The sequence below is a fragment of the Falco peregrinus genome, chromosome 9 (assembly GCF_023634155.1).
Source record: "Falco peregrinus isolate bFalPer1 chromosome 9, bFalPer1.pri, whole genome shotgun sequence".
NCBI lineage: Eukaryota > Metazoa > Chordata > Aves > Falconiformes > Falconidae > Falco > Falco peregrinus.
In genome coordinates this window covers 21,077,578-21,092,669 of record NC_073729.1, presented here as the reverse complement: position 1 = coordinate 21,092,669, position 15,092 = coordinate 21,077,578, and the positions used below count along the sequence as shown (strand labels likewise).

At 41.1% G+C, this 15,092-nt stretch overlaps 1 protein-coding gene across 3 annotated transcripts; it reads right to left on the bottom strand.

Annotated features, from left to right (window-relative positions):
• Positions 1-384: 384 nt before the first annotated feature.
• On the bottom strand, positions 385-12,696 carry RAD51 (RAD51 recombinase). 3 transcript variants are annotated; one of them, XM_005243336.4, is made up of 10 exons: positions 12,194-12,696; positions 8,721-8,833; positions 8,117-8,254; positions 7,223-7,340; positions 6,583-6,674; positions 5,819-5,913; positions 3,420-3,533; positions 2,430-2,559; positions 1,453-1,574; positions 385-1,149 (listed from the first exon to the last, which is right to left on the bottom strand). In XM_005243336.4, the coding sequence occupies exons 2-10, from the start codon at positions 8,805-8,807 to the stop codon at positions 1,026-1,028; spliced, it is 1,020 nt and encodes a 339-aa protein (XP_005243393.1). In that variant the 5' UTR covers positions 8,808-8,833; positions 12,194-12,696; the 3' UTR covers positions 385-1,025. The 3 variants fall into 3 exon arrangements, with proteins under 3 accessions (XP_005243393.1, XP_055669640.1, XP_055669642.1); XM_055813665.1 differs by lacking the exon at positions 12,194-12,696 and adding an exon at positions 10,007-10,130; XM_055813667.1 differs by lacking the exon at positions 12,194-12,696 and adding an exon at positions 9,972-10,073.
• Positions 12,697-15,092: the final 2,396 nt, after the last annotated feature.

Here is a 15,092-nt window from a genome sequence, read left to right as displayed (position 1 = left end):
ATTCTTCATTATTCATCCCAGAGAAAAAGAACAAGGAAAATAATTTTTGCTGCCAACCACCACTATGATATTATTCTCTTTAATCAAGTTTAGAGTAGTTCACAATAGCATAGCTTATATAAAAATATTGCATAATATAAAAGAATGGTTTTAACCCTCAAGAACTCTTAAAAAGACATCTACAGGGCACTTACAGCACAGTTGCACTGCATGTCCCAAATCAAGGAGATGATGTGTTTTGTTAGCATTAGGAGGGAAAAAAAAAATTAAAAATCCAGAGAGAGTCATTGAAGATTTATGCATCTTCTTCCCAGCTGCAGATAAAAAAATGCCTCTGTCTGAATTAACACCTGGCTGAATCTCAGAAACCTGTAATATCATCAATATTTTTCATGGTCCTTTTTATTAAAAGCAGATTTCCACAGAAAGTCAATGAAATACAAAAAATGTAATTGAAATGGAAATTAACAGTTCCCAAAAACGAGCATGTCGCAGTATCCAAAACAAAATGAACATAAAGGATACGGATTGTGATCATCATCAATCCCAGCAATATCCTCACATTCTTATTGTCGGATATCATTCTGCTTTATTTTATAATTAAAGCAATCCATTAAGTATTTAAGTCACCACTTTTCTTATTTGACAAACGCACCAACACTACTCCAAATTCACCAAGTTATGAACTATGGCCAAATATTGGCGCTATGTCCACCAGCAGAATCCAGCTGGAGCAACAGCCGTGAGGAAAATACAAAGGTTATGGTCCTCTGAAAATGTTCTCAAGAAACCACGTTAATCTAACATGTGACTAAAGCCCAAGAGGGTAGGTCTCTTCCATGCAACATCTCCAGACATGTCTCAAAGTGTATTCACCTGATGGACTTCTGTGCTGAAATACAACAGATTCCTCCACCAGCACTTGAACATCAGCTGTGTCAGGAAAGCACCTGTAAGGTGCCACAAAGAAAGGAGCCTTTTAGGGACACCTAGTCTTGGGTTACATGGGAAATTAAATGGAGTCTTCAGTCCTTAGCATCTCCCACTCCGTCAGCATTAATAGCAAACATTGCTTCAGCCTCAGGAAGGCAAGGAGAGTCATAGATTTTACATATTCTGGTTTCACCTCGGCCTTTTCGCAGATACAGCCTGATAGGGAGAAGGAAACAAAACAGGTAAGGACGTATAGCCTACTCTGAGAAAATCATTACCATACCCACTAAAAAATTGTGTTAATACAGGAATACGGCACACTGCAGAGCTGTAGGAGCTTCTGAAAATGTTAATTTTTCTGCAGATTAATGAGGGCTCACAGTGGCACTCATTTGTAGAGAAGCAGGTTGGACTTGCCATTGACAGAACCATGTAGAAACCCAGAATTTAAAGGTACTTAGCTAGTTTAATAAAATCTTCCAAAATAGGCTAATGCAAGATGATAATCTATTCTCTCACCTCGTGGTGGAAGCATGTGCTATGATATTTCCTCCAATAGGTTTTTTGGGATCTGCAGCAAACATGGCTGCTCCATCTACTTGTGCTACCACTTGGTTAGTGATCACAACGGCCACACCAAACTGTAAGGAGAAAAGTAACAAATGAAAATCAAATTATTTTCCACAGTCTGAACAAACTGAGGATGGGGGGTGGGTGGAAACATGCATTTCTGCTGTCCTCAACCACTCTATCATGCCTCTCAGAACAAAATGGAAGCAGACACTGAGCGGGCAGAAAGCCGTTTGTACAAAATTGTTGAGCTTTACAAGTGTCCTGGTTTTGGCTGGGATGGAGTTAATTTTCCTCTTACGAGCTAGTCAAGTGCTGGGTTTTGGCTCTCTGAGAACAATGTTGATAATGCACTCACGTTTTTAGTTGTTGCTTGGTAATGTTTATACTAAGTCAAGGACTTTTCGGTTTCTGGGGTCCTGCTGGCAAGAGGGCTGAGGGGGCACGGGGAGCTGGGGGGGACACAGCCAGGGCAGCTGGCCCGAACCAGCCAGAGAGGTATTCTATACCATGGGGCGTCATGCTGGGTATAGAAACTGGGGGGTTGGCCAGGGCAGGGCAGATCGTTGCTCAGGGACTGGCTGGGCATCAGGCAGGGGGTGGTGAGCAGTTCTACTGTGCATCACTTGTTTTCCTTTCTCCCTTTCCCTTTGGATTTTATCTTTTCCCCCACCTTTCCATTATAACTGTTATTATTGTTATTGTTGTTGTTCTTTCATTTTTGTTCTGTTTAAATTATTAAATTGTTCTTATCTCAACCCTCAAGTTTTACATTCCTTTCCAATTCTCCCCACCCCTCTGGATGGGTGGGGAGTTCGCGAGTGGCTGCATGGTACTTGGTTGCCAGCCAGGATTAAACCACGACAACAAGATAAAGAAAACCGATCACCAGTTGTTTAGAGAATAAAGCAAAGTTCATAGTTTACCTCATCCGCAAGTCGAAGAAGCATACGCAGAAATCTGGCCAGATGCATCTGTCTGGCTGACAGCTCACCTCTTCCTGAGTAATCTGTCCGATAAAGGGCCGTGGCACTGTCCACTATCAGCAGCGCATATCTGGAGAAGATAAGTGCAAGGTTCTCATAAACATTTCCAGGCATGAATAATGCCTCCACTGGAGCATGACAGTGCCCAGCAAATTGTGAGGCTGCGTACAGATGTGGACGTAAGCTCCTCTCAACCTGCCAGTTTGCAGAATTGTTATTTTTAACAACACTGACTTGATCTGTAATGTTCAGATTACTAACTATACAATAAAACCCAGTAAACCAAAAGAAGTTGCTGCATGATTAAACACTTTTATCTTATAAACTAGCCTAGAATTCCATGTTTTGACACCACAGCTGTTCTGTGGACAGGTTCTTATACATTTCATACCACCACCACCTCCTCTCTAAAGGGGCCCATAAACCTTTTCAAACTCAAAGTTGCAAACTAAAGCTGTCTGCACAGGTTTATTCAATGCTTGGCATGCTCTAAATCAACACTCTATTTCTGAAAGCAATTATAAAATGATCTTTTGAATTGCTCCTCAGGCTGGCACTTGTTCTTTGTAAATTAACGTCAGTTGTTGCAATTCAAGTCAGTCGCTGTCAGCCAACATTTCAACAGCAAGAGGTATTAACTGACAACTGGCTGCGGATACACCAAGTTTATCATCTGGATTATGCTTTGGCATATATCCAATTTGAGAAGAACAAAACTTCATCTAACCAAGCTAAGCACAGAAGAAAGCAGGTATATTTAAAAAAAGCTAACTTTTGAAGGAAACAATTACTTTGACATTTCACAATCATGTAATCTATGCATCTCTTGCATCATCACCTATACATCATCTTGTGCATCATCTACAAGTAGCTTTATAATATGATCATGTGCTGGCACAAAAATCACTCTACCTAAATCAGGATTATTACCGTGATTCAGCCATCATAGCAGATGCCTGATACAGGAGCTGGGTCTGATGATCTGTGTTAAAACCTCGAGCGTACGCCACGTTATCTAGGACATCACTGCCAGACAAGCCGTACCTGGCCAAATTGGTGAGGAAAGAAAAAAAAAATATCCCTAAGTGACAACTTCATCAGTCAGAGTTATCTAGCAAGTTTACCTAAAGACTAGAATAAAAATTCACATCCCTGGGAGAGTCTTGGATATAAAAACTGACAGCAAAAAATGCAACATGACTTGCTGATTAGTAGAGAACAGAATGATTGGAAACCATTTTTAAAGAATAATTTCCTGCCTAGGAACAAATCCAGTACTGACCCAAATCTTCAGCTTACTATTTTTGAAGAACTTGACCTTACTCCACTCATTTAGGATGTAATCATCATCCCCCTCTATAAAGACAAGGGAGTATCTCTCGTGGGCTGGCACATCGTACTGGTTTGGTATTGAATCTTAGTTGATTTTTCTACCTACAGTCACGGAAAGGCCCATAAATACTGGCCTTACCTCATAAATCTGTGGTGCTACTAAAAAGCAGCAGTCCTACCCTTTCATTCTCTTGGCTTCCAGTTGCTCATCCTTGTCCCCTCCTTTGCTCCAGCCCCGGCAATTTGTGCTGCCCTGCAGTGAACCACAATAGCAACTGCTCTGCTTCAGCCTGCAGCCCAACAGTCACCAACACCAGCAGCTTGGGGCAAAAGGAATGGCAAGACTGCCCGCAGTGGCACAGAGCAGAGCCTCATTAAACTAAATTAAAACCTGTTTATGCCCCATACAGACCGTTAGCTATGCAGCGCAGTGGAACAAAGCAGGCGTACTGCGAAATCAGCCTCAAGTACAAGGAAGGCAGCCTTGCCTAACGGGTCACATGGGGTCTTGGCAAAAAAATCACTTTGTGAAAAAAGTATTTGCTGAGGAATGACAAAGGGTAAAAACAAAGAAACTTTAGAGAATACATCTGTAATGATAGGCCAGACCTTCAAGCAAACTTGAAGGCCGCTTGAAGGAAACACGTGGCAATTAAGTCCTACCTCTGTAAATGAATGGTGACAAAAAAAAAAATAATAGGAGGACAGTTGCCTTTAAGCTAGGAAATTTGTACAAAAGTTTTTGAAATACTTTTAAAAAAAAACCATATACACAGCCTGAAAAACTATGAACCTAAATCAGACTAGCAAAAGCATAGTAGAAAACAGGCCAATTGATTTTTATCTTTGCAGAACATCTGAGCCTCTGTATTCAAATCAGCCCAGGCTTGCTGCGTGACTTTGGCTTGCTGTTTAGAAACAATCAATGTTTGTCATCCTATTACTACCAGAAGAAAGCGCACAGCTTACTGACATGAAAATTCTCATTAGTATCTAGGTGGAAATATTTTTTAAAACTACCACATAAATGAAATTGTTAAACTGAATTCAGGCCCAAATTCCTATCTGAAGAATTACATTCTGCATCCTTAAAAGTATTCTCCTACTTCAGTCAGGTGTGACATGCTTCACATCCCTCCCAAAGCATCAGGCTACTTTTCTGTTCAAGCTGACACTTTCAGCATTCAGCATTTCAGCAACTGATAAGCCCTGCAAGATAAAGACTTCAACCCAAGTTCACTGAAGTTGCATATATACCTTGATACTTAATTAAAACAAGAATCATGGAGAATTAAGCAACATAGAAGCAGTTTTAATTTTGAGAAAGTCTAAAGAATCACAAGACCAGAAGTAGCTCCCTTTTCTAATGTACAGAAGCACTACTTCAGGCTTTTAAGTCTAGCCAGAATTTCTGTGTAAACAGCAGCATTTTCATTTGGGTAATTAAGTTTTACTCTCCAATTGGTAAAAAAACCTCAACATGTCGGAACTTTCTGATAGAAGCAGGAGATGAAAAAACAGCTTTTCAACTGGTCAATGGATGCTCTCTTATTTCCTAACAAAAATTTTCCAGCTGTTGTTAACTTTTTTACAAAAGGATCTTTGCTTCAACGTAACTCTATTGGCAGAACTTAACAAAAATCTCTGAATGTATCTCACCTAGAGTAAAGCTCAATTTTGAAAGAGACACTAGTAAGAAGTGAAGACATCATATTCCAGGGGTCAATGATGTTAATTGCTGTCCAATCTAAAACCAGAAACTTTGTTTATAAAATACAGCTAATGAAGTGGTCTAACATGCATGTATGTAGACAGACAACTAGAATACAGAAAGGTTTCTGTTTGATTGGGGCTTTTTTAAGAGAAATTTCTTACTGCTGCAGCCCCATGAATTTAAGGAGACAGGCTGATTTACACAGTGAACTAAGCTGTCCCTTAAATTAACATCTTCCTTTCTTCAACCAATGCCAGCTTACTTTTAGCCAGTAAGTACAGACCTTTCAGCAACAGCAAGAAGACGTTCTGGACGGAAGGTCCCTTCTGTGTCAATATACATGGCTTTTCCTTCACCACCACCTCGGTCAATGGGAAGCTAAAGTAAAAGCAAATGAACAAACAGGAAATAAAGTATCAACAAGTAATCCAGTTATTGCCTTATGCCCTCAACTGATAACATATGATAAATAACATATCAAGCTATTGTGATTAAAGTCGTATTTATCTGGGAAAAGTGAGAAGAAATATTCCCATTTTCAATCTCCAATGCCTACATAAGAGGACAGGAGCTTAACTTTCAGCTGGTAAGTTTAGGTGCATAAGGGTGTTAACTAAATGATGAAATTAAACCCAGAGCCTCTAATATTTTATGAAATAGCAGCCTCTAGAAACTCATAAAAACTATTATTTGTTTAAAGAGAGATCAAATGCTTCTCTGTATCTAAGACCTAGAATTACTCTATGAGGCTAATGTGTTAAATTTTGTTGTCAGAATACTGAAGAAGGCACAAAAAAAAGCTACAGAACCTGTCAAACAGGTAAAAAAACCATCACAAACTTAATTGCTGGTAATCTTCGCAGGCAGATTAAACACGAAACAAAAGATCCTAGAAAGCTGCAAGTACAACCAAGGGTGCTGCAAATACATTCTTTGCAGCTGTTTACATGCATCGCATTTGTATTGGCTGAGAAAAGTCCATAAATTAGCAAATATAAAAAAGCTGTGTTGCCTGAATATTTGATTTTAATGAAGTAGACTACTCACTTGACAGGTTACTGCCAGGGTATGGCACAGCTGTGTTTTACCAGTACGAAACTCCCCAAATAACTCTGTTATGGACCCTGTTTCTATTCCTCCTGAAGGGGAAATAATAACAACAACTTTTTAAAAGAGGTCACAAACTTCAAAGAAAGACCATGTATAAAGTATTACATTTACAGAGACTCAGTTAAACACTTATTTTGTTTAAGCTTCAACACTCTAATTGGAAAAGAAGGTTTTCTCACTGAGGTTTGTTCATGTTGCAGATAAGAAGTTTAGGTAAATGTATTTTTGAAGATGCTGAAAAGCCTAAATGACTTGTTTTGATTTTTTGATTGCAAGTAGAAATAGGGACAAGATGATACTGGTTTTGTTTCCTTGAAAGGAAGGAGGTTGCAGACTAAAATAAACTAGAAACATCCACAATGAACAGCTCTGGGTACTGCACCATGACTAAAAGGTTTTAAAACTATTTCTGCATCTTTTAAAAGAAAATAAATTGTGAAAGAAGAGAGCAGCACTTGAGATTTTTCATTCAACCAGAACTTGTAGGTCTCACATGTTTTTATGCAAGGATTATGTTCACAGGGAAAAAAAAAAGCAGTAACTAAGGCTAATCAGTAAAGAGAAATAGAATTATTACCTTGAAGAAGTTTATCAAGTTCTTTGGACCCAGTGGTGATCTGGATGATCTCTGACCTTCGCTGGTGGAATTCTGTTGCTGTGGTGAAACCCATCGGAACCAGTTTAGCTGCTTCAGCCTGAAGAAAACCAAACTAAGCAGTGCAAGGAAAGCTCATCCCATTCATTTACTCTCTTCTAGTAATTCACACTGTAATTTTCTATTTTGTGAAACGGAGAAGCACCTATACAATTTAATGCACACATTTTATCTTGTAGACCATATATCAGTCAGTTGGTACCTCTGCACAGAACCAAAATTCTGCTCAAAGAAAAAGCTTCAACATCCATTTTGTTTATTTTATGGAAATCTTCCCTGCCTCATCCCCCACACTTTCAATTCAGTTCTGTCCCTGTGAAACCTGAAATACTTAGGATAGGCATACAGCCTACCTTCCTAAGTGAATAAACACACAAAGTAAGAAAAGCACTGGAGTTTAACATTGTACTAGGTCAGATTTTGATAAATGAGAACAAGTTTGGCAGAAACTCTGCATTCTGAACTGGAAGATGCTGGGAGATTACAACTCAGGCTTCACTCGCAGTCCTCAGAAGTAAACCGCAGGTCTCACGGTGAATGTCTGAGGTACACAATCAACATACTTAAGAAGAACATAACACAGAAACAGCTGTACTGGGATGGTCCAGTCATTAAAATACAGTATCCTCTGCCTTGACAACTGCCAACAGTGGCTGCTGAGGGAAAGAGTGTAACAAACCAGGAAACAAGAGACTGACCATCTAGCAGTTCCTACGGGTTCAGTTAGCAAGACCTTCCAGTATCACCAGAGCACTTTAAGCCAGCAAAATAAAACTTCTCAAATCCTGGGTTAAAGCTTTCCCATAACATCCTTACCAAGATTTTGTCAGCTTTGGCTTCACTGATGCCTTTAATATTTAGTAGCTCCTTCTTAGGTGCATAAGCAACAGCCTCAACTGTGTGAAATCCAGCTTCTTCTAATTTCTTCACATCATTTGCATTTATACCACATTGCTGAAAGGAAGGGGAGAAAAAAAAGGACACACTAAGACACAAATACCTTAATCTAACTTCCAGTGAATACCTTCAACCAGCTTCAGCAGATTGGATCAAACTCTGTTATTACAAGTCAGCATACTGAGTGTTACCTCCCTATTTACTGTGCACAAAGAACCATAAAAAATAACACCCTTTTACAAGTATAATGTTTGCATAATCTATTAACTATATAGATGGCGTACAAGAGGCAGAAAACATGTTTTGTTTAATAGATGCTGGAGGTGACCAACACATATTAGGAAATGGTACACAGCAAGGCAACATCATTTAAAACTTAAATGTTAACAAGTTTTGTTTTGGGCTGGTTTTTTTTGACAGAACACAAGAATTTCACAACACAATTTTCAGATGCAACTTGTGTTTAAGGAGAAAGACTAGCAGATTTCTTGCAAACTGATGCTAGAGCTAACTCCTTACCTACCTCTAACCTGGATATGAGCTGTGGTCCAAAGCTCTCCTCCTCTGCTGAGGTATCTGCATTTGCTTCAAACTGCATCTGCATAGCCATTGCACCCAGTGCTCAGTACAGCCCCACTAAAAGAAAACCAGATAATTCTGTGATGCAACATACACCATTCAAACAAGACACACGTGCAAAGCATTTCAAAATATATTAACAGATCATCTGAAGTAGTATATGATGGCTTTCTCCCCTCCTGTAGCTGGTGGTACGCGAGTGCTGTAAGAAATTTCTTTTGTGTACTTTCCTATGTAGCGTTAAACATTAAAAACAAAACACACCCAAACACCTCTCATGTTACCTGGTAAGGAATAATAAGAGGCTTAATAGAGAACTCCACAGTATTTAGAAGTATATAATTAACAAAATGAATCTGCTGTTAGCAGTATCACATGTTGGCAAGAAATTAGATGGTGACATGTACAACTTGAAGCCAGCAGTGGGTGGGTGTTCCAGCCTGACTGTGTGCCCCGACAGCTGCAAACGCTGCACCTTGCAGAGGTCTGAAAGGGGCTTTAGATCCTCCCTCCAGCCCTGCTAACAGTGCAATACACCTGGCACTGGCAGCCAAGGTTTTCTGGAAGAGAGGTTTAATAAATATTTAATGAAAAGCATAAAACCTCTGTAGGTATTTCAAACGTGCCTGGCCCACGGCTATTTTGATTATGATGTTTTTTGTCTATTGTCAGAATCCTTTCTTGTCGGTGTCTTTGATTAACATGACAATGCTGCATTTTATCCTAACACTCAGTACGAATAAACAAAGCTGTGGGGCAGGAGGAATTCCTTGTAAATCTCGGTCAGCTGCAGAAATGACAAGCACTAGTGAAATGTTGGGCTTCCTACTTAGAAGGAAAGCCTACTCTGACAGGCTTTCTAGAAGCGAGGGGCCTTCCCCTTACCCCCGACACAGCGGGCCCCAAGGCACGGGCAGCGGCCGGGCCTAGCGCCGCGTCCCACAGCCTCCCGCCGCCACAGGTCCCAGGCCCGGGGCCGCGTCCCGCAACTCGCTTCCCCGGGCCTTACCGGCTCCCCGGCGCACGACACCCCCCGCTCCGCCTACCCCGGCTGCTCCCACTTAACTCACTTTATTATTTTTTAAAATTTTCCCTCACGAGTCCGCCGCCAGGGAGGCCCCTCCCCTCTAGCCCCCCCCCGGCAGCTGGCGAGACCGAGCCAGTAACCGGCCGCCGCTGCCCCACCGCTACCCACCCCCGGAGAAGAGGGGAGGACCCCGGCCAGCTCACCCCACGGCGGGCCGGGCCTCAGGCCCCGGCCCCACTCAGCCCCGCTCCGTGCCGCCGCCAGCCGCGCTCCGCTCGGAAAAGCCCGCCACCCCGTCACGTGACGGGGCGCGCGCGAAGCCCCGCCCCCTCCCCGCCGGAAGTCAGTGGCATATGGAGGGGGCCGCTCCGCTCTTCCGGACGGGAATGGTGGCAGCGCGGCTCCGGCTCCGCGGAACGGGGTCCCTGACAGCCGCGGGCGGCTGTCAGGGACCCCGTTCCGCGGAGCCGGAGCCGCGCTGCGGGCGCTCCCACCCCCGTGCGGCAGGGACGAGGAGCTGGCCGTAACGAGCAAGCATGCACCCCGCTTCCCTCTGTTCCCCTCCCCCTTTTTTATTTGAATAAACACAAACCGGTGACTCCGTTAAGCCATCCCAAAGGCAAGAGTGACTGTGAGCAATAAGCCCCCCCTGTCCCACTGTGTGGTAGCTTATCCCAGTCCCCAAGGAGGAATCGAGGGATTAAGACAGGTCTGGAGCAGAAGTTGGAGTCCCTTCCCTGGGGGTACGTGTCTAAATTAAATCTCAATCTAATGAATTTGAGCCTGGACGCTTTGCTGGGCAAGGACAGGAGCATCTGATTCTCACTGCATGCAAGTGAAGTTTTCTGTTTGCTTTTAAAGATGAAGGATAATGAAATGGCAGGGGTAACAGCTGGGGAAGAACCCTGCTTAACCTGAAGCAAGCCCAGCAAGGGGCTGGGAGCTGTGGGAAGAAGGATGTTTTGCCCTTGCCGTGTTTTCATTGGTCATGCAGACACTGCTGCTTATTTCCCCTGCATTTCCATAAAAAAAAAAAAAAGTTACAAAAACCCCTGCTTAAGCAGTGAAAACTCTTCCCATATATAAAAGCATCCTTTAAAATACCAAAAGCATTTGATACGTTGTAATTTCACTAAGTCGTCAAAGCTAGGAGGGATCCCAGGGACCCCTCTCTGGACATAGGAAAAGTTTCTTCCAGCCTTGGAAGAAACTACCCTGCTCACCCTTGGAAGCAAAATACTGGGCGAGATGGACTTTTGGGTGGCAAGCAAGGGTCATGCTAAGTAGGAAGCCCAACATTTCACCAGTGCTTGTCATTTCTGCAGCTGACCGAGATTTACAAGGAATTCCTCCTGCCCCACAGCTTTGTTTATTCGTACTTGAGCATTAGGATAAAATGCAGCATTATCATGTTGATCAAAGACACCGACAAGAAAGGATTCTGACAATAGACAAAAACCATCACAATCAAAATAGCTGTGGGCCAGGCATGTTTGAAATATCTACAGAGGTTTTATGCTTTTCATTAGAATGTTTATTAAACTCATTTGAGTTCTGGCGAGCTATCAGGAGTGTCATGCAAAGATGAAGGATGTGAGGTTTTAAAGAGGTGTCAGCCTAGCCTTAAATATGAGATATATGACATACAAATATATGAGAATATTTACATGGATAGCTTTGAAAAGGCTTATTAACATCTCAAATGGGATACTAACAGCACAGGAGTAGGAAAAAAGGATACACGGCTGAGGTTCACCCTATGTACCATCATACCTCATGTGCACTGCATCCTGACTAGTTAGAAAAGAAAATAAAGGTAAAGGCCTTTTGTCCATTTGTACCCTCAAGGGTGTATGGCAATGCACATAATAATTACATTAATTGTCCTCCATCACATGGGCAAGACCCAGTTAAAAGAGATGGAGATGTGGACATAAATTGTTCACAGAGCCTGTTTTCCTGCCCCTCCATGAGCGCTCAACACTGTAATTGCACAAAATGCCTCATTATGTGAGAGCTCACTACCCCAACGTGGTCCAAAAGCATAAACTGTTTGACTCTTCTGTTGATGGTTAGAGCTCAAGGATTAAATGAGCACAGGATATTTGAGAGGAGGTCTGACTTCTCAGTAGCTTCTCTGTTACGGTGGCTGAGGACAGGCAGTAGGCTCTGATGCCAGTGCTGCCGCATTATTGAAAGAAATTATTAGGAAAGGCTACACTGGCTCAGGACTTTTATTGTTTCATTGAAGATTATTGATTACTGTAGACAGGAGCAATATCCTGCCCACATGTAAAAAAATACAAAGTTGTGTGGGAAGTCTCCCTGTGGCAAGTGGGTAGGCAAGCAAAAGGTGTTTGTTAATACTAGCAAAGGTTGTTTTTACTCACTCCCTTAGTGCTGTAACAGGGGCTGCTACATCCAGGGCTTTACAGGCTAAGGTTGGTGGTATCAGCCTGTGACAGCTGAGTGTTTCCACATCAAGTAAGATCACCACAGTCTCTGAGGTTCTGCAGTTCCATCTCCCAGTCTTCCGTGGACCCATGTTTACAAGATTGTGTGGGCTGGAAGCAAAGATATTTGGTATTTACAGGTTGTATGAGGATGAAAAGCAACTCTACAGGAATCTGCTGACAAGCTCCGTAAGCCATCCTGGAGAGCAGAGGGGTTATTAGATTTAAGACACAGCTAAAGAAAAGTCATGGCAATAAATGCATCCAGCAATAAAGGACCACAGCTGTCAGATGTGCTTCAACTTCTGTGCCTGTATGCAGGCAGAAAACATCTAACCCATTAACAGATCACCCCTCTACCCCCCAAAAAAGGTCACCTGGCCTTTAGTGATAGGGCGTGTGTCTGTAACATGACAACACGTGTCAATAATCATTCAAAATACAAATTACTTTGATTGTAGAGTTGTAAACAAAAGCACTGCTTACACAGTACATTTTGTTACCACAAAGCCACACCAGGGGGTTCAGAATAAGCAATGTGGAAGGCACGAGCCTCTTCACAGAACTCACTTTTCTCAAAACTAGGTTTCAAGTTAAAGAGAAAAATGGAATATTAGTTGCAGTCACAGCCCATACAGCAGGGAATGAGGAAAAATACTTAGAAAGAGGAAGCATTCAGAAAATAATCCTAATTTTCTTCTTCTAAAACAAGCAAGCCCAGCTCAGGATGTCAACATATCACCAGAATATCGTGTATGTCATGCTCATTACTGAACTTTGCTGACCCAGCAGTAGAAGCGGACTGAACGGCATGCTGTTGGCATTCGTAATTGAAATCCTGTAATCGTTTGCATTACAAAGTCAAGGAATGTTAAGAACAGTTTACGATCAATGGCAGAAGATGGCTTTTTAAAATTCAATAATCCCTTATCAACCTGAAGAGAACTTCAAGTGGCTTAACTGAACAGCAGAGTCAGCTTTCACTAAAAGAGTATCAAAAGGAAATTTTATTGGTCTCTACAGAACTCTATTTAGGTATCCAAGCACACAATATAAGACTTTGGAATCTCATAGTCTGGGGAAATACTTTTTATGGTCCCTCTACTGACTTAAATCCAGTCATTGTGTATTTTAAAACTTTAGTAATAAAATCTACTAGAATTAATACAGACCAGCCTGCATAAAAGTCCAAGCTGTTAAATGCAACTAAATCTTCTATATCTAACAATTTGCATTTACTTGCTATATCTTCAGAGGAGCATATCTTGTATAAATATCCTATTTAGAAATAATTTTCCACTCAGAAGTCTTTTCTCTTCCATAGCTCTTGGAAACATTGGGGTATCAAATGCTGGTGTTAGTAGTTTCTGTTGGTGCAAAGGAAGTAGCGCTAGAGCTGCAAGGAGAGAAATTGCTAGGGATTTTGCAGAGTTCAGGTTTAGATACATGAAGCTATTTCAACAATGTGAAGCAACGATGCCCTTTGAAGAACATGGTTTGCAAATGGTAGGTGCCTTGGACTCTGAGAAAGAGGTACAGGAAGTAAGTTAATTCAATACCGGAATTTTACTTCAGTTCCTGAGTTAGCCGAACACTTGCTTTAGCACTAGACTGTCCTTTCATCTTACTTGAAATTGCAAAACTGATCAGTCACTCTAATTTTACTTTTGGACAGTCCTCAGAGCGTTGTCATATGTTTAAATGGATACGTTCTCTACTAGCGTTTCCATCTTCTGTCCAGATTTTGGAATGTTTCCCATGAAAACTCCAGTTGGGAACATGAAAGCAGAGTATTACTAATAATGCACAATAATTTGCATCCTCATTATTTAATCTTTTGCCAACAAGCTAAAGAATTTAACATGCATTTGAGAAAACAAAGCAGAGATCACAAGAGGCTGTTGCATTATATATACAGAAAGATATCAGTCTTAAGTTAGCTATACTGAAGGAACATAAAAGATTTTTTTCCCCATAACATACTAGAACTTGGATGTGGTTGACATTCTCTTGGAATTCATTCTTATGCTGGGTCTTAAGTGCTCATGGATGATCTCCAAATGTGCAAAACCAAGTGCTTTAAATTAAATGCAGTAACACAATGTGCAGTATTAATGATTAATTTATGGATATTAGTAAAGAAAGCCACTGTCAAAACAACATTCCAACTGTACTAGTATGAAAACATGACACTGCTCATTCTTTCACAGCTAGGATTAGATTACCAAACATGAAATAAGAATCATCATCTATAGACCTTTTTTTCCCCCCCCCTACAAAAGTAAATTAATTCTGGAAACATAATTAATTTCTTCTCCCTTACCTTTCCCTCCATCCTTACAAGTGGTACAGCCATAACTTGAGATCTAATCTGAGCTTTACTCCATGAATTACAGCGGATTGTTGAAGGAAGTAAGAGTTCTCTAACATCATACATCCAGCTTTACGATTGAGCAATAGTTTACAATAAACTATTAGTTTACAATAAACACTGTGTGTGAAAAGCTTTAGTAATGGCGTTCTTACCAAATTTGGCTTGCAAAACAATATATATTTTTTGTAAATGTGTTAGCTCTGTGAAGATTTAAGAGTGATACATCAAGTCCTATAGATGATGGATGCAATGAACTTTAAGTCCTAATGCCTGAGAGGAGATTAAATAAGAATGCCAAATACAAATATAAATTAAATATAAACCTGGAACTGCTTAATTTCTGCCTGATCCTCTTTTTCTACTTCAAATGCATGGCTTTGTTTTGCTTTGTTTCATCTTTGATTCAGTTTCCAGAGCAATATAATAAACTCTACCAAAAACCCACTTCAGCCTTCATAGTTA

Coding starts and splice junctions, on each gene's coding strand:
- RAD51 (XM_005243336.4), bottom strand. CDS start 8,807: ATGGCTATGCAGATGCAGTTTGAAGCAAATGCAGATACCTCAGCAGAG. Junction 6,675..7,222: donor ACTTGATAAACTTCTTCAAG/GTAATAATTCTA, acceptor TTTCCCCTTCAG/GAGGAATAGAAACAGGGTCC. Junction 1,575..2,429: donor TTCTTCGACTTGCGGATGAG/GTAAACTATGAA, acceptor TTCTCCTTACAG/TTTGGTGTGGCCGTTGTGAT.